Source organism: Chamaea fasciata, unplaced genomic scaffold (assembly GCF_029207755.1).
Source record: "Chamaea fasciata isolate MVZ Bird 193981 ecotype frontalis unplaced genomic scaffold, bChaFas1.0.hap1 SCAF_4, whole genome shotgun sequence".
NCBI classification, from domain to species: domain Eukaryota; kingdom Metazoa; phylum Chordata; class Aves; order Passeriformes; family Sylviidae; genus Chamaea; species Chamaea fasciata.
The window spans coordinates 58894776-58921622 of NW_027094089.1; the positions used below are offsets into that span (position 1 = coordinate 58894776).

The 26847-nt window shown below is 38.4% G+C and overlaps 1 protein-coding gene and 1 pseudogene across 1 annotated transcript in view; both read right to left on the minus strand.

Annotated features, from left to right (window-relative positions):
* Positions 1–20623: 20623 nt before the first annotated feature.
* Positions 20624–22086, minus strand: LOC136288482 (DNA excision repair protein ERCC-6-like 2; annotated as a pseudogene).
* Positions 22087–23515: 1429 nt separating this feature from the next.
* Positions 23516–26847, minus strand: part of LOC136288481 (DNA excision repair protein ERCC-6-like 2) — a 55382-nt gene continuing 52050 nt past the window's right edge. The window contains exon 18 of the mRNA XM_066181695.1: positions 23516–23707. Coding sequence (XP_066037792.1) covers positions 23516–23707 — 192 coding nt within the window. The remainder of the gene's footprint in view (positions 23708–26847) is intronic.

Sequence of the window (26847 nt, forward strand, 5' to 3'; positions counted from 1 at the left end):
TCTTATTAGCTGCAAATCATAGAAAATCACCCTAAGTCACTGCTAGGTTATAGCCAGCCCTGCTGGCAGGGAATCAAGCAGCAGTGTTAACATTCTGTCTCTGAGGCTGGGAGGTGATAATCACAGGCTAATCACAAATGGCAGCAGGAAGTAGCCCTGTTAGATAGTAAACATTTCCACTGCAGCTGTAGGCACCGAAGTCTTGGTCCGAGGAGGGAACATTTTACAACTAAGTCAATCAGTTGTGCTCACTTATCTTGCTTGAAACTCCCCTTCAACACCATGCAGGCAAAGTCTGACTCTTGTAGAAGACATGAATTTGACCAGGTCACACAACAGGAAACACATTAAATTCTTGTAAGTGGAGTGTGATGGAACAATTAAACCAACAGTAAAAATGCAAATTTGTCATAGTGAAGGAAGAACATGGTAAATAAACTCAGATGGGATGGAGCATCTTAAAACACATTTGTGTCACAATAGAATTTCATAGGATTCTGTAATTAAGGCAACCAAGTAGCACATATTAGAAAACCCCAGATTCAAAAGAAACATTCAATTTTTGTGTCATAGAGAAATATACTATTTTGCTAAAGCATGTTTGAATCTGCAGCCAAGAATGTCCAAAATATGCTGTAAACCTTTGGGCAAGTGGTAGATAAAGTTGAAGCAAAGTCATCCTCCCAAAATCTGACATGTGGTAAAGCTGTGCTGCACTCATTTCAGATTAGATTGCACAGCAAATGGACATCCCATCCTGCAGATGTTCAGACAGCAAATGTTTCCAAAGCACTTTGAAGATGAGGCACATAAATACAAGGTTTCATTATTAGATATTAGGAAAAGTAATAAAAATAAATACAGTTAGTACTAAAGAACATCTGAAGGCTCTTTTACGAGACACAACATAGAGGTCTTTTCAAAGTAGTGATTTATTTTTTCACATTACTTCTTTTCCTTAGCAGAGTTCACAAATTAACTTGAAAATTTCTATTTCATTCAATCTAGCAGTATCAAATATTTATGTCAAAGAAAGACACAACTACTTAGACAGCATAAAGAAACTTATAAAAAACCTATTAGATGGAGAAGTTCATTCAACGACTAGCAGCACTGATTGGATCCAGAGCCCCAATAAAAATGGATAGCCAATATACACCCTTACCTTAAACCATCTCAAGTACCACACAAAGGAAGGGAGACAAAGGAGCAATAGAGCATAAGGCAGAAAAACAAAATGAAAGCCATAGACTCAACATCTCAGTTTTGAACACTTGTGTAAAAACATCTGGAAACTGCAAATCCTGAAGAACCCAGCAGTGCCCTGGTCTAATATTCCACCCAAGGACACCATATTTGGTTTATATGAAATAAATAAAGAATAGGTACAAAATGAAGCATAGAATGTCAAATATGGCACATGCATGAGCTAGATATTTGTTTGCTTCATTACAAATTAATCTATTTTCAATGTAATCAATTAGAAATGTCCTACTGACTTGGGCTGTGAAAGCAGCACAGTGCAAAATTCCTTTGTTTTATGGAAATTTGGAAGAGGATCTCACACCCTGAGGCTCGTATCTCTAAGTGTGATCTTTCAGCCCTGTCCCTACAGTTACTGTAAATGCATACTGTTTCTAGACTGCCTCTTTTTTTTGCAGTGATGATTATATGTAATGGCAATTTTGATAGATATATCTTCAAGAAGGCAAATTCCAAAGAGGTCATAATGGTGTCTTTGAAGTAAGAAATGCACTGAAAGACAGCCATTAAAATTTTATGAGGTTTCCTTTACTGGTAGAAGACAAAGACCAGTAGTATTTGATAGACCCAAAATGTGACATGAGACAAATTTAAGTACCACCTACATGAAAGATGAGAATGCAACTCACACAGGGCTGGGAAAAGAATGTACTGTCCTGTGCTTTGTATGAGGCAATTTTTGTGATACTAATATCATCAGAGAAATCTCTTCACTGAAACATCAGACAGGACATCCTCAGAAAGAAGGACAGTGCAGGGAATAAGGAAGTGGAACCAAAGCAGATGCCAAACACTTTTCAGCTGGATCACAGAATCATAAAATAAGTTGTGTTGGAAGAGACCCGCGAGGATCACTGAGTCCAACCCCTGGCCCTTTAGACGACCATCCCTGAGTCAAACCATGTGCCTGAGAGCACTGTCCAAACTCTTCTTGAGCTCTGTCAGGCTGGTGACCACTTCTCTGGGGAGCCTGTTCCAGTGCCCAACCACCCTCTGGGTGGAAGGCCTTTTTACATAAATGTCAACTTACAGAAGTGAGAACCAGAGCAGGTAAGGGCAAGAAAATCCCATAGGATGCAAAGACCTAGATTTTCTTTCCAGTTCTAGAGGGAGGGTGGGTATGTTGTGGACAAAAAAATACTTATTTCTCTGATTTAGACATAAAAGATGGCATGATGAAAAAAAACACAAGTAGTTTTCTAGTAAAAGAGAAGTATAGAAATATAAGGAATATTTTAGGAAATTCCAGTTAGGGTTAGGATTAAAAGGATGATGAAAAGCAAAACTATTAGGGACACATTATTTTGTGTGTGTGCTGCACACATGTAGGACTACAGATCCACAATGAACTCACAGATTCAGTTCTTTAAAATTAGGAGTACCAGAACGTGAAGTGACCTGTGTATGTGCCTTAGGATATGGTGAGAGCTGACAGACTGGACTGCTAGTCATCACTGTGTCCCATTCCCAGCACGTGTCTTCTGCATAATTCAGAGAAAATTTTGAAGACAGGAGTGCTGAGTTTCTTGCATGTCTCTCTGTTTTTCTTCTCATTATAATACTTGAGTCCTTCACAGACTGCATTTATACCAAACCTATGAAGTGAGGGACTACTATAAGAGATGGAAATTGAAGCACAGCAGATTAATGTCCAAGAGGATCACCTCTACAGGGTGTCCAAAGTGAGGTTCCTAGAATTTTTTCAACTTTTTGGAATTAGTAGGAATTTTACATTTTCCAGATGACCCTTCCATTGACTCTCATGGCTCTCGTGAGTGCACTGCAGTTCTGCAGAAAGGAATAAGCTGCTAAATTCTTGACAGTTTGATGCACATTACAGGTGTTAAGAGAAAGAGAATTCAGTTTTCAGTGACTGAATTTTATCATCTGACTCTTCCTGACTCAGTAAACATCTTCCAGTTCCCTCAGTAAATGAGGGCTAAAAAAACCTCCTCCAGATAACAGAGTATTCCACTAATGACTCCAGCTCCTTGTGTTATCAGATTCAGTGTGCCAAACTGGCCCATTCAGATGGTTGCCAGAAAAAGTCTCCAATGCAAACTGAAAGTAGCAGCTTTCTCCTAATATTCTAGCAAGATTTTTCCTTTTCTTGAAAAATTTCTAAAATCTCACTGAGGAAAAAGCATCTAGTCATGAAAGCTGTACTCCATGTTAGAGTTCCCATTGGAGATGCTATTCGGCAATTTCAAACCCAAGCAAGGCAGTGGTACCGAGTCTGGAAAATACAAAATTTTCATGGATTCTGGTACTCCTGTTTTCCAAAAAAACCAAACAACTAAAAGTTTACTGGTTTACTGGAACTCAGTTTTTTTGGTTTTGACACTGTAGACTGAAGAATAAGAATGGCTGATGGGATGTCTCTACATATATCTTGATTCAGCAAAATAATGCGGAAATATTGGTTGGCTTTCAAATACTAAGATTTGCTGATTATAATGAACATTTGAAGGCTATTTATGCACACATTGCTCTGGCTGACCTTCACACAGAACATATATTTATACTCTGTATAAAGCACAGTGAAAGGCTCTTAAACATACCTGTATTGTAGTATGATTATTGACCTAATGTAGAGCAAACAAAATTCAATGCTTGTGAAAGAAGCCAATGGTCCCTTCTGGTTTTAAACTCTTATGAATGTATAAGAAGATACTAAAATGTTACAGGGGCATTTTTCCTCCAAGTTGTATATGAATATCTGGTTACATTTTTCAGAGACTTCTGATTCAGCAGCTTTCCAAGAACCTGATGCTACTTGAAGCATAGAAGACCCACAAATCATGGCAACAGCCACCTGCAAAAACAAATTAACCTCTCTAACTTGCTTTCAACTAAAGAATGCTGTGAGTAGTTGCTCCAGTATATGAGTCAATCCTTTTGCCATAACTGTTTAGACATTGTGGGTCTGTATTAGATCTCACCTCATCATATCAGACTATGACACAAAATAACTGTTGCCACCTTCTCATCACCACTGCTACTTCCTTCTTCCACTGGCAACCAACCAACACTTGTAACTTGACTGATAGCCTGAAATTACTATCCTAACCGCTGGTACCATAAATGACCACCTTTTTTCTGTCATTCTCATAAGATCTTCATATGTACTCCATGAGCAAGGTTTAGAAATTGGCTATTTGCAATACAAGAAATCATTTTCTACCCCGCAGCCCTTAATAGCCACTAAGTTCCTCTGTCAAGCACTGTGACATTTTGCTGACGTGAAAGACTGAAATGAAAGGAGTGGAAGGAAGGACCTTCCTGCGCATGGTATGAATTTAATCCATGTGGATAAACCTACAACGGGCTTCTCAGTCTTCTCAGAAGTTTTCATCCAACACTGACACAAATGAAACTGAAGCTCCATTTTTGTTTAAGCAGGAATTATTTTTCCTCTCTCCTTCTTTCTGTGTCCTCAGGCACTTTGGCCATATTCACTAACACTGCATGCCTACTAAAGCCTCCAAATTCAAGAGCATAATGAGTCATTCAGACCAAAGCTTGAGTGAGGGAAGGTGGTGAGATTCAGCACATAATATAGGTTTCATTGTAAGCTGCCTGGATATTCTGTACTTCTGCAGATCAGATGAATATTCTTTTTCTGCTCTCTGCCAAAGAACTCAACACTCCTGTACTTCACAAGACAGAGTTTTAGTGTCAGCTTTTTACAACTACGTGAGAACTTCACTGTAATAACACCCAAGAGAAAGGGATTTCCTCTGTTTAGGTTGCTCATAGCATCTAGATTTTTTGCATATTGATCCCTCTATGTCATGTGTGATAGTCTAGTTGTGAAGCTGGAGGTAGCATGGAGGTTATATCAAGCTCTGTTTTAACTCTCATTTAACATGTTGATTATTGTTGTGTCACACAGCAGCTGCAGAATTGCAACATTTTCAGTCAGTTCTGTGTTGCTATCTGTAATATGATGAATCCAGAACACCCTGGCATTTCATTACTGTAAGGCTCACACTGACCTGTGTGTTTTTGAAATATGTTTAAATTTCCAGCAGCTTCTTCAAGGTTTGTTCAAACCAATAGGCATTTGCACGTGAGGCTGTTTCCCACAACAAAATGACAGAGTTTCTGAATGTGGTCTTTGTGCTTTCTCTTTGACGCCAGTTATTTGCTGCACAGATGATATGTTGCTCTTGCAGTTCCCTGCCTGTAGTTACCATTGCCACTAATCCAGTAATCTCCAGTATACATTTTTGGGCCACATGAGCCAATGACTGTTTTTTGGTTGCCTCCTTTCATATACCACATATTAACCAAGGCTGCAAAACAACATTGAAACTCTGCAGCTTTACACAGTTCTTAATATTCTTAATTGGATCAAACAGTCAGAATTTCCTTTGTTTCATTTGCTCTCCATTTGGAAACGCATTTTTACCAATGGCACAAGCAAACTACACAGATTCATCATAAACTTTGACAGTAGTTCTTTTTTACTAAATACAAAGCCACATGAAGATCAGATTTATAACAACTAACTAGTCCGGCTTCTCAAGTGGCACAGAGCAAGCATCAGTACTTATTCAGATAGTTTTAAAACTTTCTACCAAATGTTTACCTGTCACTCCAGTACACCACACTCTTTTGATGTATTAGCTTCCTGTATCCATTGAAGAGTATATGCAAATTTTGATAAGTAACTCAGTTTGTTGAACTTTGATGACACATCTGCAGAACACCACCACAAGGAAGGAATGAGAGGAAATCTTTCTAGAGAAGACAGGTACACTGGTGCAGAATCTTTTGTTTTTCCACACAAGACTGGAAGGGAAAATTGGTTTTGATGTAGATTACAGCCACAGATCTTGGTTATTACAGCGTTTTGCTTTCTTCAGTATTTTATTAGAATATGGCAAGAAGTAAATCCCATGATAGATGTGTATCCTACCAGAGTAAGGCCACAAAGGCCTTACTCAACATTTTGATGCCAGTAGTATTTGCCATACATGTTTTAATGGTGCAAAGGACTTTGTGAGGGATACTGGTCAACAGGTATGTTAGCCTAAACATTAAAACAGCATTTGATATCAAGATGATCCCTAGACAAGGTTCCTTCCTACACAGAAAGTTTCTGATATTGACCTCAAAGAGAAAAGGAGAAGTTAATAGAAATATATCCTTCAATTACATTATCAAAAGGCTCAGATGAGTTTAAAATTACTTTGCATTGGGGTCTAGCAAGCCAACCTCACTCACAGTAGCCAATAGGCTGGCAATGGGAACATCCTGAGGACACTCCTGTCTCCAGTTGGGTGAGAGCGGCCATAGCGAATAGAAGCAAAGGGCCAGGACAAAGCCGAGGACCTGAAGGATGTATGCTGTTGGATAAGGGGTATAAATGACTTTGAAACAGTAACTCAGGCCTTCACATTGATGTATCAAAATACCTATTATACTCTGAAGTTACAGAGAGGTACACTTTAAAAATATATGTACCTAATGTTAACAACATTTCCTGAAGGCAGTTACTGCTTACAGACCATTATCTGCTCTGCAGGAAATTTTCACCTTTTCTGTTCAATGTTTTTTCCAGATTTCATACACATATCCTGAAAAACATGAAAATAAGGTCTGGGAATGAGTTGGAGAGTACAGCAAATCCTTATCGTAAAGAAGAAAGCAGAAAAAGCAAAAGAATATCTGCTGTCTTTTGGGAATTTCAAAGTCATGATTTTAATGTTTTTACAGCGCAGTAATTATTTTCAGTAAACATGACAGGATTCATGAGAAGAATTCTTAGCATTTAGGAGCTTTTAAATTATGGCTAAATGTTATGCACAAAATGCTGTCTTGGCTTTTCTGCATTTCTCTCTTTCACTTGCCCCTTTGGCACACTTTCCTCAGAGCTTCTCACTTCAGCAGTTGAGCGGTGTTTATTACCAGGATCTTTCACCCTTATTTATACAAGCAGAAGAAACATACCTTACATGTATTGCCCAGAGAGAATAAAAATCATGGAGGTTAAACGAGAAAGTGTTTCCAAAGAGCTACAAAGCCTCATTACTTAAAGGCCTTGCCAAATAGGAAAGAACTACCTGGCACTGAAGAGCAGGCAGTATTGCTTAAAATCCCTTGGTTACTGCTTCAGCCTGTATAAGTTATCCCTCTAGAGGCCAGCAGAGTATCAAAAAACTATTACCATGAACTAGACCATAATATTACTGTAGACCCAAATCTTTCCCAAACTATCAACATTTAAAACTTCTTCCAGCTGTCCAAAGACTGCCTTTTGCAATGAGACTGAACTGTCCTGCAATTACAGTGGGAATGTAAAAAAACATTTCATAGCATTACCTCTACCACAGATCTAGATTCCTTAATGTGGTGTCAGGGATGTTAGAGAGTGCTCATGAAAACAGATCTATTGCCTTCACTCATATAAGGAAGATCTCATTTAAGCAGCATGTTTGAGATTAGAGCATACTTAGGAGAAACAGTGTTCATTGTGGTCAGAGACAGGAATGGGACTCACATGCTCCAGCACTGATTTGCTGTTTCTGAACTTTCTGTCCTGGTTTTACCATCTGTAAAACAGATACTGTAACACTTATAATGCAAAGCTGACCTGGGAGAAGAGACACCTTCTGCCTCAGAGAAGTAAGGAATGGAAACATTAATTATTGCAATCAATTACATGGAGAAGTCTCAATGAAAATTGCAATGGGAACACAGAGGGAGAGATTTGCCGAAAGAAACAGGTATATGCATGCCTTAGTATTTTGTTCTAATGAGTGCACTGATCTAATGCTTTCACTTCGAGCGGGTCTTACTCAAAAGGCTTGTTCCTGCAGCCCTCACACAGTCACATTCCCACAGAAGTTTGCTCAAGGAAAGCCTCAAGATTTGACTTTGTGTGTTTTCTCTTGTGCCAGGAAATACTATCCTTTTAATTAGCAGGTCCATTTCTTTGATAACTATTTAAGTGGCTTCACTGCAATTTCACCTCTGTTGTCATCTGGCACCTGGGAGGTAAGGAAAAAGGAAGCAAGCACTGAATTTTTCCATCATTTCTGCCGAGGGATATTTCTGAGACACTGTACTTTTGTGGGTGGGCGGATGGATGAATAGACAGATGGAAAAGGGAGTTTCCTTTATGGGATTCCAATAATTGGTATGTGGTTTACATTCCATTCATCTGAAGGACTCTTGTTTTTAATCAGAAACAGGCTCAGGCTACTAAACTACCTCCGGTGTTCAGAATATATCCATGCTTTCAGCTGGTGACTTTTCTCACATGCATCTTTTCTTTGACACTCACAGGGCCCAAAGAGTAACCTGGTCATTTACCACCAAGAACTCAGTGTCAGGTCCCATAATAGGAGTTGGTTCAGAGCCCTTTTCCAGACAGAGAGAGGTTTTCTGATTGCTAGTTTCACAAGCAGAAGCTCTTTAAAGTGTGGTATTTGAAACTGGCATTCATTTCTCTAAGTAGGTTTTAGGTTTGGTGGGTTTATTTCCTAGGCTCATCCAACTCTGGGAAAGCCTTGTCTGGACAGTATTGTGGAAGTCTGGCAGCACAGTATTGTCTTAGTAGCCAGGCGCTAATGCAGACAACTGCAGAGAAAACCCCTGTACTCAGCAGCTGGACTCACTGATGTGCTTTAAGCACAAAGGAATGAAAGACTAACACCTTGTCCAGAACTAGTCAGACTAAATAAACAACAATACTGTAAATTTCAGCTTTGATGCTGGTGAAAATGTGGAAATATTCAGCTTCAATTGCTGTCATCCAGGAGCAGGGAAAACATAAAACAACTTGCAGTGAATTAGTTAGTATTCCATTATTCAAATTCTCTTAACCCTTTGTGATAGATCCCTAGTAAACACTAAAAATTTCTTCAAATGCCACCTTTCCCCCTCAGCTGACTTGTTTCACTGTCCAGATTTGTTTACCCTTAACTTTCATTATGTGAAACATAACAAATTTATCTTTTGAGGGTCTGTCTTGCCCAACCTGTCCAGAGAGTAACTGCACAAGCTTGAGGGATTTCCATGCCATGCATTCTTGAATGTGTTCCATGTCACAACTCCCTCCAGTGCCTACTGTTCAGCAGATTTGTCAAGCAGCACAACAGGAAATCTCCTGCAGGCAGATCACACATTACACAATCTAAGAAATGAAGAAAAGTTTCACAGCTAAGGTCTATGTCATCCTGGGTCCATCACAGAGATTTTGCATATGCAGTTTGCCTGCTTTGTGCCTCACTTTCCCTGTGCAGAGAGTGAAACGAGGCACAGATGCAGATATGCCATCAAAGGGAAGGGTAAGCTTGTCCCCTTTCCCACACTGCAAATGTGATGGAGACAACCTGTGGCAGTGGCCTGCGAACACATACAAGAGCTGCACAGTCACCAGTTCTTTCTGGATCCATGCATCCTGAAAAGACAACAGGCAAAATGGCTTAGCAATTCATCCATCTTTGGCCCACACTAGGCAAGTTGGAGTTGCTAATATCATGAAGGAAACAAAACTGTCAAAAAACTCGTTTGTTCCTTATGATTCAACAGCCTCTTGGCAACATTAATTTCTGTACTGTTTATTTACCTTGGCACCTAATTTAACATTGGTACTGGTAGGTGAGAAGTATTTGAAGTTGCATTCTGGGCTGCAAAGGCTTCAGCAAAACCTCCTATTTACAACCTGAAAATTTCCTCTCTTGTGTCACAAGGAAGGAGGGATCTCACTCCTTGGGCAGCGGCCTTTAGCTCTGCACTTTGCTAGACCTCTGACATGTGTGGACCCAGGCCATGCTACTCAGGGCAAGGAGATCACTGTTGCATATCTGTCAGAGGATGCTGTCATCAAATTATGTTACCACACTTTGCCCTGCCTAGGCTTTCAGAGATCCTGATCTCTCAGGATACAAGATTTCTGTCTGAGATTCACTTTAAAAGAGATTCTTTTGTCTTGACTTAGTTCAGAGCTATAATGAAGTTAATCTTTAAACACACAGATTGGGCAATTGGAGAGCTAGCTACATTGCTCATTTGGAGTCAATGTATCAAGATACTATATAGAGATATTCTCATCACTGAATACAGGATTGAAAACAGGATTTGGAGTACTCAACCATGTTCTGGCCAAATAATTTCAAATGGAATGAATAGTAATATTTTCTTAGTTTGTTGTATTTTCTTTCTGCCATGAAATGAACCATCATTTATTTTGGATACTGAGATTTATCACAGAGCTAGAATTTGCTACAATGATGCTTTGCTGCTGAACATTCATTGCATTCCAGAGTAGAGCCATTTATATATTTTGGACAGCAAACCAGCTTGATACAAGGATTCTTTGGATTCATCTTTTTGGGGCTCACTATAATAATTTCACATCACTTTCGATTAAAGGAAGGTGAAATGCTGAAAAAACTGTGACCAGCAGACCACAGGGAACTGTTAGCAGCACAGGCAGTTCATTTAATCATTCCCTACTGCTCTTCCTGGACTGATCAGACAGCACCTTCACACACCAGGAACTATAATGCAGCCTTTAATGTTCATTAATGTATGACTGCTTAAACTTGTGTGGGTTTTTTCCTCCCTTTCCTTCCCTTGGCTGGCCACAACTGTTCAAGTGTTGCTGTCAGTTATTCTGCTTAAGTATTAAAAAATGCTAAACTAAATAGGCTGGCTTATTTGCTTTTGCTGATAGTAGCAGTCCACCCACAGAGCCCTTTCAAATCTCTTCAGTGTTTTGGAAACTGGATAAGGGACCTATTCAGTGACGTGCAAGTTTGTCTGAGCCAGGAATGAAGCGTGCATTTCATGAAATGAGAAATAACCTCAGACCACACACAGCGTAATTTCTGAACTCCAGCTTGGGCTCTCTTCCCCTCGTCCCTGTGCACACATACACACACCCCTGCTAAAAAAATAGATGATGACTGACATCCCTAAATCCTTTCAGCATTCTTTTACAGCTAAGAGCAGAGGGAGGTTTTCAGAGCTTAGGTGGCTCCTTATTAGTAACACACTGATGAAAAAAATGGATTACTACAGTATGTGCATACCAAACCAAAGAGAAATAGCAAAGAGCCTGTGCCATCTAAATACTTTCAAGAGTACTTTCAGAGAAACCACTGATGCAAACATATTAAAGCTATTTATACTGCATAGGGAGATGAGAAGTCCTTCCCACAATTTTTCTAGAGACTAATGTTGGTTCTGTCACTACTTGTTTAGTTAAGCTAAAAACACGGAGTGTTTCAAATATTATTTTCCATTATAAAAAGAAGTAAACAAGGAAGATAAGTTTATTGCATATTAAAAACTCACACTCTTTCCTCTCCTAAGCAGAGGAACTATACTGTATGGCTGTTGAGAACAAACTACACACAGGAGAGGCAAAGGGCAAGCTTTTCCACAGCTGTTACTCCACAGCTTCAACATCCCCTCCTAAACTCAATTCGTCACAGCCTTACACCAAATGAGTACACTTAAACAATGAGACGGCAGGCAGACTCCTGCTCAGCTCTCCTTAAATATTTCCTTTATGCTGGACTAAAAGAAGTAGCTTTATTGTCTTCAACAGGTTAGTTCTCCTGCATTACAATTGTAGCACCAATGTTGAATTGTCCCTGCAAAGCTGAAAATGGACAAGTAAAGGTGCTTACAGACTGACTCCTCTGCCTCTTCCATTGCCTTGTACCTGATCAGTAATATCATCATACAACAGAGCCATTGATACTATCTGCTTATGGATGCAAATGCACATCTATACTTATATCATACACACTGTGACACTTCCACCAATAAAGTTTGCATCACACTTTCTGTTACAGGATCCTAATTCAGTTGTTCAAAGCTTTGTCAAATAAATGCTCAAACTGAAATTCTTCCTGCTGCATGTCTCCATGAGGCTGAATTTTTCTCATAAGTTTCAACTAAAACAGCTGTTCTGAAAAGGGGACTAAAGGGAATCGATTCCACTTTCCCTCCTGAGAAACTGAGGGAAGTTTCACTGAGAACCTGTTTTATCTGCATGTTTGGGGAGAGATACTGTGGGTGGCAAGAGGGGTTACCTTACTGCAAGCAATCACGTCCAGTAACAGCCTTCTGAAAACGTGTGAAATTTTGGCCAGGTTCTGAACACTGTGGTTTACCCACGCTCCATACAAATCTCCTAGAGAGAAGCAACGTTATTTTCTGAATGCTCTACCAAAACAAATGACTACCTTGCCTCATACACTTCCTCCATCACCAGACTACATGCACATCCTTCCCACAGATGAACTGAGTGACCCCAAAATTACAAAAGGATTTACAAAGTATTTTGGGTGTTTTCATGCCATTCATGGTACTGGCCCCCAGAAGCTGCTGTGGCACCAGAACTGAGAGCTGTGAAATCCTGCACGTTTTTCCATCAATACTCATTGATGGTGCCCATGCAGGACACTGAGGAAGCTCATTAGTTTGGAAACAACCTGAAGAGCTTGGGCTAACAAGAAAGAAATAGAAAGCAGAACAGACTTCAAGAGACAGACGCAACATAGGCAGGGCATAATGATCCATTGTGTTAAATACACAAACACTGTCTCCAGACTCTAGAATAGAACCAAGATTTCACAGATGCCTGCACTCTTTTGTTTTAAACCAGTTTGTGACATCTACTAACAACTACATCCTTTCTTCCCCTAACTGGCTAGTCTACAAAAATACTGTAATCTAGTGCTATTAGAAACTCCAATTGGTAAAGTAATTGGAATTGTGATTCCAAATTTTCATAATGATCCACATGGGAATCAATCACCTCTGAGTAAACAAATATCCTTCTCTTTACAGTTTTTTTAGAAAGTTTTCAAAATTCACCTTTTCAGAACTGTGCTAGAAATAATGAAGTTACAATAAAGTTAGAAAAACACTCAGAAACTAGAAAACAGCATTACAACTGCTCATGCATTGTCTTAGTCATCTACTGTATGGTTAGCAATACTAACTTTTCCCAGAGACATCATCCTCCTTCTCTGCAGATCACCACATTTCTAAAGAGATCCTTTTATTTCTTTCCCATTAAGATTTATAGTTTTTCCCCTCTGACTGTCTGAGTAAAGAGCCAAGGATGAAGAAATCCCAGGTTGCACCACAGATCAGCTGCAGCCTCAGCAGCTGTGAAGCACAGCTGCACTGTGGGCTACCACCTCAGTGCATCCAAACCAAGCTACTGGGTAGCTACAATCTTTTCTACTTCCCAGTTCACTGCCTGAACAAAACCAAAAGATAAAGCCAGACACAGATCACAGACTTCCGATTTGCGATGCTGCAATCCTGCAAAGTTAAAAATGAAAGCTCTCTGCCACCAGGAAGAACAGACTCACTGATGCTTCCCAGAGGTTTTGAACACCCACTTCCCCGCCCTGAAGGAATAAAAAACCAAAAGATAAACTTTTGCTTAGAAAGTGACATGCTTAAAGTACAGCAACTCAATTACAGAGGGTTTTATTGCTCACTCCAGGTCTTAAACACACCACGTTCTAACATGTTGAGATTTTGATGGTGAGGAAAGTAAAATAAAAGTGTCTTGTTCTATTTTTTTAAAACTCCAGTAAAATTTCTTAAATTATTTTCTTACCAGGGTTTTTTATTTTCAGAGACATCATTCTCAAGGCTGCCAGGTGTTGGGGGTTAGGTTTGTTCCTTCTTTCTCTAAAGAATTTTTTCCCCATAAGTTACCAAGGAGACCAAGTGTTGGATACTTGAGAGTACTTAGCCAAAACAAAGAGGTGGACAAAGTTGGAAGGGGGAGATAACGCAGGTAAAAGACAGAGCTTGAGGCAGCTGCGGGCTCTTCTTTTTTCGGGGAGAGAGAGAACGGCTGTTGCTGGCTGGAAGAGTTTCACTGTGGCCAAAGGGATCCAGTCCTGGGAAATCTACTGTCACCGGTTCGGCCTGAATCCTGAGTTTTCTCTGCCACTTGCGGGAGCTGGTCCAGGCACTGCCTCGCCTTCGGCTTCTTCGGCGCTGCTCCTCTTGCTACAGTGTGACCCTGCACCCCCTGCCTGCTGGGACACCCTGCCATCCCAGCTACCAGCCCGGGACTTTTCCACTGTTTCAGCTTGGTGCTCTGAGGATCCTGCAGGGACACCGAAACCAAACTGCCCTGGGTTTTGTGAAACAAAGCCCTCAAGGTTCTTGGTACTGTTTTCTTTTGTTATTAATGCTGTAGTTGTTTGGGGGTTTTTTTTGTGTTTGTTTGCTTTGTAATACATACTAGTAAAGAACTGCTATTCCTATTTCCCAAATCTTTGCCTAAGAGCCTCTGATTGTAAATTTATAATTGAAAAAGAAAAAAAGGGGTGGGGTGGGGTGGGTGGGGGGAGTTACACTCTCCATTCCAAAGGAAACTGCAGTTGTTTTTTTTTTATTACCTGGCAGATACCTGTCTTCCCAAACCAAGACACCAGGTCGCAAACGTCTCCTCTCATGGTAGAAGCAAACACTTCATGTATGAGATTAAAAACTGTAACCACACTCAGCTTACCACCACAGCCTAAATACCTAACCATGTAGAGTAAACTCTGCAAAAAGGCCTAACCCTTTACCTTTCCTAGGGTAAGGGTGGCAGTTTTGACACCGGACATCAGGGTCTCCAGATGCAAACAAGTTCCATGTCTTTGGCTTCTTCAATCACTAGTTAGGTTATTCCTTTCACGGGCATTCATGAACATTAATACATAGAACGTTTGAACCAATGGGTAAATGAAAACATTAAAAAAATCTCCCGCCACTTTAAAGAGCTTTTCTCATTACTAAAGCGGATTATTTAATTATTAAATATTAAATTCCTATTTTAACTTTTCCGTTACATAAGCAATAATAAGTTCAACTTTCACTTTTAAGTGGCTTCCTACCGCTTCTATTTCTTTTAGTGAAACAGAATTTATGAAGATAATTCCTTAATATATATCCAGAAATGTTTCAAGAGAAATACCACAGTTTAGTCCAAGAACATTTTCCTAGACTGCACAGTCTAAGAACAAAATAAGAGACTGCACATTCTCTTCTGTGCAGTTTACAAAGAATCAGAGAGATGAATGGCACTGAATTCGGGTATTTCTGATGTTACAGTCTTTTATTGTTTACTCATCTGCCTAAGGTTTGTAAGTTTGACATAGAAGACTATCAAAAGGCAAATTACCCAGTTACAACAATTTGATAGAACCACAAAATTCTAAGGCACTAAATTATTCTGCATTCTCAAGGTTTGAACAGCAGTATGTCAAGTATGAAGGTAAAAGAGCTAGCATTTCTTTTGCCTCAGGCATAAAATACCTATTTCACACAATCATAATTTCTTGTACTGTATGCGAGAAGATGATTATATTGTATAGATAATTTAAAATATAATTCTAATTAATATATACATAGATATGATAGCATAAAGACAGTATATAAGTAAGTACATATATATAAAATATAAATTATCTACCTCTAATGATTTGGGCACATAGTATTTTACAGGAAATGTCCATTACAAGGAATACAAGTTCTGTTATTTCTAAATAATGCAGAGCATCAGAAACAGAACAGAACCTCAGTATTTGACTAATGAGAAGATATTCCCCAATACTTCCTCCAAGTATGAGACTCTTCAATTAGAATTAGTGTATTGTAATCATAGCAATATATATAACCACAATGACAAAACAGTGAGGACAAGAAGAGCACAAATGCCTCTAGTTATGCTATTACAGTATACGCATATCAAGGGACCAAGCCAAGCTAATCTCTGGGTCTGCTGTGGAGATGAAGAGACAAAAGCACAAAAAAGACTTCTAAGAAAATAGCTTTCTCAGAGGCAATTACATTTCCAATCAAACCACAGTATGAATGTTTTCCTTGCTATACAATTACAAACCAGGACAAGCAGAAACTGTCACAGAAATTCCATCATAGTCTGAATCACGGAGAAGCAAGTGCTGACGACAGTTGTAAGCACTTACTTCAAACAACATAAATAGACATATGGTATTTGTTTTACAAGTAAGTAGCATAGAATGATTTTCAGGATGATATGGGAGATCATGTTTACATGAGCATTCACATGATGGAAACAACTCAATACAAACAAAAAGGGCATAAAACCTTCCTGGTATAAACAGTTCTGTTGAAGAAAGAACCAGATTCACTCTGAGGTTAGCTGATACTTGTTTAGCACCCCAGCTATCCCCACTGATTAGTCACTGTCTTCACCGGGTACAGTGTTAGGGACTGAGAATGTTGCTATTAAATATACAAATCTGCCGTTGTGACATGCTACAACAGGCCAATGCAAATTGTAACATAATCAAGCTGTCTCTGTGTCCTTTCAGAAAACAATGCTTTAGTGCAGTGAGCCTGTTTATGCTCCAGCTTGTCCAAGTTATGTGTACAATTTCAATTACGTTGAATTGTGTTGACACAGACACTAGGTCAGGTTCTGACCACTCAACTCCATCCTCTCAGTTCATGCAAACTCAGAGAACAACTGAGACAATCTGTCCTTGAGTATCATGCATATACATCATGCTTACATTAAATTACATCTTTTATTTTAGAGCACATTCTTCACTTGGTCTTTGAAAAGGAAATTCAGCTTTCTGATGCCAGCTAAACAAAGGTTAGGATGTCAAGCAAACAACCCTGAAGCCCTTCAATCATCTGTTTAGATATAAATCTTTCAGATTTAGCTTCAGAATCACACAAGATATAGACTCACAAGGACACCATGATCCACACACGACCTACAGGACAAGACGCATACCTCTTAAATGTTCTGAATAACTGCCTACCCTCTCATCTGCAATTTAGACATCCAGTTTCAACGGCAGAAATTGCATCTCCTCAGTCATCCCTAGCCAACTATCTACTTTTCAGGTACCCTCATAAGGAAGGTAGATTCTGACATGATATGTACTTAAGTGGTCATTCCTCTTTTTTTATCGAATGGACCAAGTCAAGATGTACTGAACTGCGGAATGTGCAAACGCAAGGAGAGAGAGTATTTGTAACACTATTACCTCATTTGTTGCATAAGCTGGAAGTTACGCAGTGAATAAGATATGCAGGATACTGCAGGAATGGAAAACAGCAGCAAAGGCAGTTAAATGCATCCTTGGAAGAACAAAATTCTCTCCTCCTTCTGCAGTTGAGATTTCTAAGAAAGTAACTTAAGTCATCTTTTTCTTACATAGTAACTGTATTCTCACTTTTGAATTATCCAGTGATACTTTGATTATGTTATTATCAATCACCCTTTCCTCCTCTTAATGGTGGTGTTTACTCACTGTGTGAAGCCATGGCATTGGCATCAGTCTGCCTTCTGGTGCTCAAAGTCATGACCTGCTAAAGCTATGCAAATACATCTCTTCAAACAGTCTTAGACAAATGTTTGCATCCACACCCTGACTTTCTCAAACATATTCATTACCTGAAATTATTTAGTCTCCCTCCCCCAGACCAAATATGAAATCTGTGTACCACACAGCTACTGCCAAATGCAGTTCTAAGTATAGCTCCAGTTTGCAAAACAACTTTTGATCCAAACTACACTGCAAATCAGACTCTGAATACACAGTGTCTTTAAATAGACCTTGTAAGGTGGTTGTTGGGGTAGCTGCATTTGTTAGCATAGACAGGCCAAATTTCTTACGATTTCACTGGCAACCTGTTTTCTCCCCAGTCAAAGAATTTCCATTGAAGGCAATACTGGAAACACTGGTACCACCTGCAAGGTCATGGACCCATAGCCATGGGGACTCCAATGAGTAAAAAACCAAAGGAACTGCAATAAAGAATAGTAAAACCTACCAAGTCATTTCCACATGAAAGCAACGACACCCCATTTTCTGCATGATTTATATTCAGATCAGATGACAACTACCATGAAGCTATTTCCTTATGCTAGGAGGCTGTTAAAGTTCTCCTGTAGTCGATGCCACCCTGCATGGAACCTGCACCTGGGACTATGAACTCCACACTATCATTTTTGTTTTTAAAGCCAAACAAGATGATAACCACAGACTTCTAAGAAAAAACTGATCTCTTCAGTTCTAATATTTGAAGAACATGTCTTCAAATGCAGGGTAAAATTCTTTTTTAATTTGCTCAGATTAATTTTTTAAAATTATACAGACATCTTCACAACAAAAGTATTTTACAGACAGATCCCTAGGACACTAAGTTCCAATATTTATGGCTTAGGTGATATTTCCTTGTAAAATACATAAAATTTGCAGGAAGCTACACAGTGACACAAATCTTACTTCAAGACACGTTCCTATAGCTCAATTCAAGTGCATACAACAAATACACTTCCATAAACATACTGTCAGTATTTGGCATATATCTGAATAAAACATGCACATCTATGGAAGTTTTGATTTATGCATACCATCGCCATATAAGAGAAACATCATTTCCTGGTTATTTCAGGAAAATGATGACAGCTTTGCACTTGGGAATCGATAGAAATCTTACCTACCCCACAGAGATTTTGTCCTCTCTAGTACCTACTGATTCACATCATGACTGACAAACATGGTGCTAAGGTGAAGCCTGAAATCAACAGTTATTTAGCCACTTCTGGCCCTCAGGTGGAGGTAACCAGTCCCTCCTTCTGGCCTAAAACAAGGACAGTTTCATCTGTGCAGCTTTTAGCAGGTACCTTTCTCTCCTATTCTTGATTATGTCATATACTGGCACTACACAACCTACTAACTCCTTACAGAGTTTCCTTCCCTATTATCTAACTTCAATTATCTTTGGTCCAATTTAAGCCACTCAACTCCTCTTTTTGTTAGAGATGCAAAGGGATTATTCCCTTCCTCTCTTTGAAAGTATTTGATGAACATATTTTTTATTCCACCAAACTTTCTCTTTCCTACCTAAGTAGCAGTTTGGCTCTCTAAGCATAAGAACGCTAACCTGTAAAGAAAATCAACGCTGATGCCATGAACAAAAGGCCTTAATTTATCTTGTATTTATTAACAGCAATGAGGGTGTAGGTATTACCTGGCTTAGGCTCACTTCCTTTAGCTGTACGTAATTCAAATGTACAAATGACTAATAGTTCACAGCTTCTTCTTTCACTTTCTTAAATCACACTTTTTCTTGAAAAGCTGTTCCAACTGACCATTATACCATTTGATATAATAAAGTGGTAACAGCATAGATTCAGAGTAAGAAGTAGTTAAGGAACACATTAATCTTACTTATGTTAGCTGTCTGTAAGACCCAAGGCTTTTATTACTTAACATTTATTTACTTAACTACCTGAAACCTACTTGTTTCAGGTAGTTAAGTCAGATTTCACAATCAATAGATGGTTTCCACTTATAATATGTGCACAATGATTATCACAGAGACAAAGTGTAGTCTACAACAGCTTCCCAAGACCTAAAGTAGAAGCTGTTCCAGCTCAAATTAAAGCTTATTTTCCAGTCGGTAGTCTTCCAGACCACAAAAACTACCACCACACACAGACTGCTGCTGTGCAGGTTCAGTGTCCAGGGTTTTAAAATTTTGTAACATTTACCCTTCACATAAAACAATTTATACAGTACACTCAATGTAAACCTGCATACAAACGCTTACAAAAATCAAAAATTAGGGTTAAGGTTTCCAGAGCAACATGAAGCCATGGTCTCTTCTAGTTATGTATTACAAGGTACTCTTCACATGGTCCTGTAGCATGTGACAGACTACGTGGCAAATGAGATATGACAATGAGTATCTTACACCCTTCCAATCTGTGACAAACAGTTTTCATTTAGAAGTTTTATTACATCCAGCATTCCACATTCAAGATGATAACCTGTCAAGATGCTGAAATTCCTAACTACATATACACTGTACTGTGTATTTCCAACACATATACTGTGCTGCATATTCCCTGACAAAGACACGACAGAAGTCTATAAAAATAAAAAAAAGGGAGATGAAAGTGTAATGAGATGATATTTGACACCTAACATCATTTAATGAGAAAGATCAAATAAAAAAAAATGGTGGTTCTTCACATCAAACAAGCTGAGAAACTCACTTTTACAGGACACTATGAAGATTTCAAAGGTCCACATTTTCAGAGACTGAGCAAGATCATGGAGGATGGGAATCCATCAAAAGCTACTAGACACATAGACATCATCCCTGTCTCAGGACGTCCTCCAGTCTCTAGCACCTCAGAAAATATATGCAGTATCATTGTCAAATCCTTTATCTCTAAATTGTGTTGAGATGACTGACAACGTCCAAATTTAAGTAAAGGGAAAAAATTACTAAGTACTTCTATTGAGCCTAGGAATATAATCAGAATTAAAGAAAGCAAATTGCACTCAGAAAATTTTTAAAAAGTTTAATATAAAATCATTATATATCATAGGTTAAAATATATATTGCATAAGCACAACTGTGCACATATGTACTATACACTGCATATGTAATTCCATACATATTCACAATTGCAAAATGTAATTCTGTATCACTATAAATATGAATTCATCACTTTACCTTCAATTTCATGGAATTACCATGTTTTGTGGCACAATGCTCTCACAGTTCAAATAAAATAGTTATAGGGCAACTTACATAGAAAACTTTCATTTTACTACATTACAAGATTTAGCAGTGGATAGTTCATCTCAATCATCTTCACTGTATTTTTTCCACAAAAAAGTTTCATTTCTTTTCCAAAGAGAACCTTCACACACTTCTCTCTCTTCTGTCACTGTGGAATGAGGGGCTCTTTCACAAAGCTTCTCTATGACTGCTATATCTGTGAGCTTTCTGAGGCTCTCCTCATTCTGTTCGTTCAGCATATCCCAGAAATCTTTTGGTCTCCCTTTTGATTTTTCTGCTTGTCCTGAAGAGAATCTCCTTGGTGATCCTGTAGACTCATTTCTATCATTTTTGAAGATTTCATTGAGAATAGAGGTATCTCCAAGTAAGTCCACAAAAGAATTTTTCTTGCAAATCTGAGCTTTTCTCTCCCCATCTTCTGACAGAGACAGGGATCTTTTTTTTGGCAGCTGTGTTCCTTCTGGGTCTGGCTGTCCTTCACAACTTTTTGCAGGCAGCACCTCAATTATTTCTGATTTACTGCTTAATGAGCCAGATGCCATAAAATCCTTGAATGCCTGACTGTTTCTTCTTTGGATATGTTGAGTAGCAACAGTGGGTGATTGTTTATATTTTGCATCAACAAACATATCTTGCAAGTAGGAGTCTTTGTGAAGCTGTTCTGCTTCTCCTTTATGGCTCTCCTGGGTCTGTGTTTCTGTAGTTCCACTCAGAAGTAGTCCGTTAGGTGACGAAGGTCTAGACTTAGATCTTCCAAAATTAACAATGGATTTTCTTTTTCTGGAGTGCGTTGTACCCAGCTCTCTTTCCTCACCGTAATGTGAAGCTTCTGCTTGTATTTCAAGTGAGAAGAAAGACTCCATCTCTGGATGCTTGGCAACATAGAAGTCCTTCAACATCTTCTGCCTGGTTTCTGATGTAGCTTTTGCGATATGTTCTGCAAGATCTTTCACTGATCCCATGTTAAAGTGGGATACCATTTCGTCAAGTTGTCTCCTGTAATTATCAAGAAGGAAAAATGTCTTATGCTGACACTGTTAACAAAGGGGTGGGGGAAATGGGGATGAAACAGCTGTTCCAAGTCCTTTTAAAGAAGACTTGCTAAACAAAAATTGGAAAAATGCATGCACAGGAGACAAGCATTGTACCTACCCAGATCATCCTACCCAATCAGTTATGGAATATTGTTGCTGCTAAAAAGCCAAGTTCTTACTCAAATAAATCACTCTAGTTGAGTTAGCCCTAGTCTGAGGTCAGGGAACCTTACTGGAAGGCTGGAGAGGTAGGTTTACAATCCCATGCTGGAGAAAGGATATGAAACATGTTGCTTTTCCTGTATGAGAGCTCCAAAAGCCAGTAAGATTTAACCCTGTCAGCCTCAAATACCACTTGACTGGCTAGCTCCAATTATTTGAGGGTGGTGACTGCAGACAGCTTCCCACTCTGCCCTACAGTTACAACAAACAGATACACAAGCATCTCATTCACGCTGTGGCATGTCCACATGTACTACAAAGTCTAACTGCAGGCCAGGTGCTAACAGATAACCTGCTCAATACTAAAGAGTGAATTGTTTAAGCTTTTTGCTAGATATAGCTTTATGATCTTGGAATAACAGCCTTAGTCACTTCACTGCCTTTGAAAATTTTATGTCAATGAATTTTTCATAACTAACTACGATTTTGAACATTTTTATAATGAAGGATTGTCTTTTACCTGCCTCATAAATATTTATTATTATGTCTATAATAGTAAGTGTCTATTATTATTATTACTGTTATTTATTCATTATTATTATTAATATTATTTATTCATTATTATTATAATTATGTCTATAACAGTAAATGAACCCAACAATTATAGGTACTTCGACAATAACAGTTAGGATACCTGAGACCAGCTAGCTGATATGACAGCCTCTGAATGCTTACAGGCATTACCTAGATACCAACTTTCATACAGTAACTTACTTGTCTCAAGGCAAATTGAAAATACATACCAAATACCTATTCTGTAGGTTTTGTTAGCTAGCTACAGATTTTCACTCTTTATTTCCACAAACCACAGATATTTTTACCAAACTTCTATCTACATAACATAGGAATTTAATATTCATATTAATATTAGCAATCATTTGGGAAAAAAGAAAATGAGGAAACAAAAATTACTCCTCCAAAAATAACAGGGGGGGGAAAAGCCTTAAAAGAGATATCGAAAAATACTGAGCCCCATGCTAAAAAAGAAACATGAAGCCAAGTTTTTTTAACAGCCATACAATGAAAGTGATGAGACCTGGGCAAAATCAGTAGGCAGTCAGAAGCTAACATTATAAAATGCCTCCTTTCTGTACAGTTTAAACACTGTTTTGTAGTAGCCCATGATGCACATACTACGAACACTCATGATGATGACATCTACACAGTTATGTAATACATGATGATTGAATCAACATGTTCAAGTAATTTGTAGGTTCAAATAATGTAATTAATTCATTATAGTACTCACAGAGTAGTGTAAGTTGAAGTTTCCCACTAGTTCCACTCCTCCCATAGAAATTAACAGTATTCCCTGAGTAGGGTTGAAACAAAGACAAATGCAACTACTCAAAGGGAAGTTTGTTTCAACCTTAGAATTTTACTTCCTGCTCACCAAAATAATCTCACCTGCGTATTCCTTTGGGTGTCTTTCCAATGAAGAAGGTGGTTGAACCTACTCTGTGTACTCTTTTGCTTCTCTGGGTCACAGGATGCATAACATACAGATGATGTTGCTTATTGTTCATCAACATTTCTTGCCTTTCCTTAATCACTTTCCTCTGTGAAGTACTGCCTTCTGGGAGTTCATAATTTTTCTAGTAAAATGAGACATCGAAATCATTAGAACAGCCGTGCCTCTGACGTAACAATGCACCCAAGTGCACCCAATTCTGTCCCTTGTAACTAGCATTACTAGAGTGAACACCAGGATTGGGATTCAGAGCTGAAATGAGGACTCCCTACTCAGTCGCAAACTTCCAGGGACATTGAAGGGAAGTCTTGGTTCTGTGACATCTTGCACAAAAATATGATCCTACTTAAATCCGAGTTATTTTTCTGAAATTCTCACAAATTCTCATCAAAATTTCCCCTTTGCCAAAACATAACTGCTTAGTGATATCCTCAGTCTCCCTACTAACACTACTTTAGAGATGAAATTACAAACGGCATTCACACCTTGTCATCTGCTGTTCAAAATTTGGTTTCAGATCTACACTGTTTCTTCTCAATGTTCTTCTAACTGATCTGTGTCCATTTCCTTTATTTTCATGGGCTGTTCACAATGTTCTTGAGCTTTAGAATCCCACAGGTGTTCTCACCCCACTACTGTAGTAAGTAACCTCAAGCTAGCATACAGAGAGAGATGTTAATATTACAGAACCTACAGACATATATTTTCACTTTAAGACAAATGTACAGCTCCAAAGATTAAAATTTTATTTCACTATTATGTTACTCTACACAACCCTGAAACCCCACCCCAATTAAGATAAAAACCCTATTCTCCCAATAATAGTATAATACTAGTAACAAAATTAAGATTGAATTAGTAGATGCTACCTACAGCATAAATATTCTACAGTTCTCTTGCTGGTTCTGTATACATTTGTTAACTTTTTTTTTTTTAAGTATGCAAGGGTAATACAGAATTTTACTTAGAAAATGTATTTTCAGGGAAGAAAGAAATCATAGTTTTTAAAAAATATTCATTTTTATGTATTTATTTGCATGAAAAATACTCATAGTATTATGATCTCACAATCATAAGACTTAGGTTATTTTTCACTCTGTCAGGAAATCAGGGCTGTATAATTTAATTCAAGAAAGTATAACTTGAATAGGACACAAGACTAACCATGTCAATGCCTGTCTTAAAGTTATGTTAAACCCCTATAAATATGCATCAATCTACCTCTCATTAAACAAGACCAAAGTATATGAGGCAATAATACACATCTGTTCAAACACAGAAGATTTTTAATATCTTTAGGAAAAAAGCCAAATGTTGTAAACACTCTAAAAGTCATAAAAATGCTTGTCTTTGCAGAGTACCACATTTAATGTTAGAAGCATTGCTAATTGCATATAAATGCACAAAAGACAATATTTAGTTCTGGAAGTATAAAATTTTAGGTACACTGTACCACCCAAAAGAACAACGTCAAAATACCACCAAATACATTCAAAGAATAGCTCTTATTCTTCTTAAATAAGTTGTTTAAAGGTGGGGCTTTTTTAACTCCAGGCAGAAAAATGTTACCGTAAAAGAAGCTGTCCTGGGTTGAAGTATATTCTATCACCATCTTCATGAACTGTTGAAACCAGGTGAGGCAGTGCTCCCTGCCTCCTCCACTCTGGCTTATCTTCTGTTAATGAGCCCATCAGCACCTTTGCTGCACAGCTCACAGATAACCCCCGCCTGGACTACCTCCTGTTAATGGGCCCATCAGGCCTTATCACATGACTCACCATCCATTGTGAGATGCTCCACCCAGGGGGAGAAACCAAGCATTCCAGCCTGGATATAAGCTGAGACTCTGAACACCAGGGGGGCGCTTACCCACTGGATTCCCAGAGGACCCGAACTACCAGACCTTTCTACAGGATCACTGCTTCAGGAAGACCACCTCATCTGGACTGCTTCCATCACTCTGCTCAGGTTGTATTCTAACCCTGTCAGTGTTCTTTTGTATTATTGCATCTATTTTATTTTACTTTCTTTCCTTTTTTTTTCCTATTAAATTGTATCTCTGACTTGGAGCCTCTCATTTGTTTTGCTTTCTAACCACTACAGAAGCTATTTCAAGAACTACATGAGCTAACTCCAGTGAAAGTCTGCAGCCACTGTTAATTACTCCTGAAAATCCTCCCAGCCCCCCATATCAAAGGCAGTCGGTTACATGATACCCAGTTAGGCTGAAACACAACCACCAACTCTGCTGAACTGGCAAATGTTTTAGGAAGCCCAACTACCAGTGCCTAAATCCAGGAACTTCTTTTTTTTAAAAATAAACATCTTAAAAATAAACCTAAAACACTTAGGTTTTTTGGATGTTTTCATGTTTCTTAAAGGTCAAATCTGATGCTTTTTATTCTGAATGCTACAATGGATGACAGGGTCTATGTACAAGTAAGATCTGCAAAATGAGATGAAAATATTCTTTCTATTAGCATTATTATCAAAAAAGTGAAAACTTCAGTCAATATTCCAGTACTGTCAACATTCTACACTATTTTACTTTCTTTTGAATTTGACTTCCTGTATTGCCCTCCTAGATTTGTTTCTATCATGGCCAGTATCTTTTTAATTATCTTCCAATATTTTCCCTCTGAATCACTGATCTCATAATGAAAATTTCTTTTCAACAGCTATACATATACATATACATATACATGTACATGTACATGTACATGTATATGTACATATACATATTTGTTTCTGTCCCTCAAACCCCTTCACTGACAAATTACTGTGTCCACACTCCCTGCTTCTCAATGAAATGCCATGTTGACTGTATAGGGCTGGTCATGTTTGCGCAAATTATCTATCAAACTTACCATATGCATGAGACAATCTCACAAAGCAAGACTAAAATTAAGACACCTTGATTTAGCTAGGAGCCTCTGACTCCTGTTCTTCTACAGACATCAGCACACTTAATCTATTTATATTATTGAATGTCACACTTCATACGACATTCAATATGTCATATTTGGATACTATATGATGGAATAATAAAGGAAACAAAAATCCTTCACTGTACGCTATAGCATACAGTGTCTGCTGTATGATAAAAGAATATTGACAGAAAGAATCACAACAATAAAGAAAGTCCTTACTAAATATTTAAATACTATAACATGCCTTCGCAGTGCATATTATAAAACTTCTATGGATTAAAGTGGAGAAGTTTCACTTAAACTTGACCAATACTTGCTGGTAATCGGACAAATT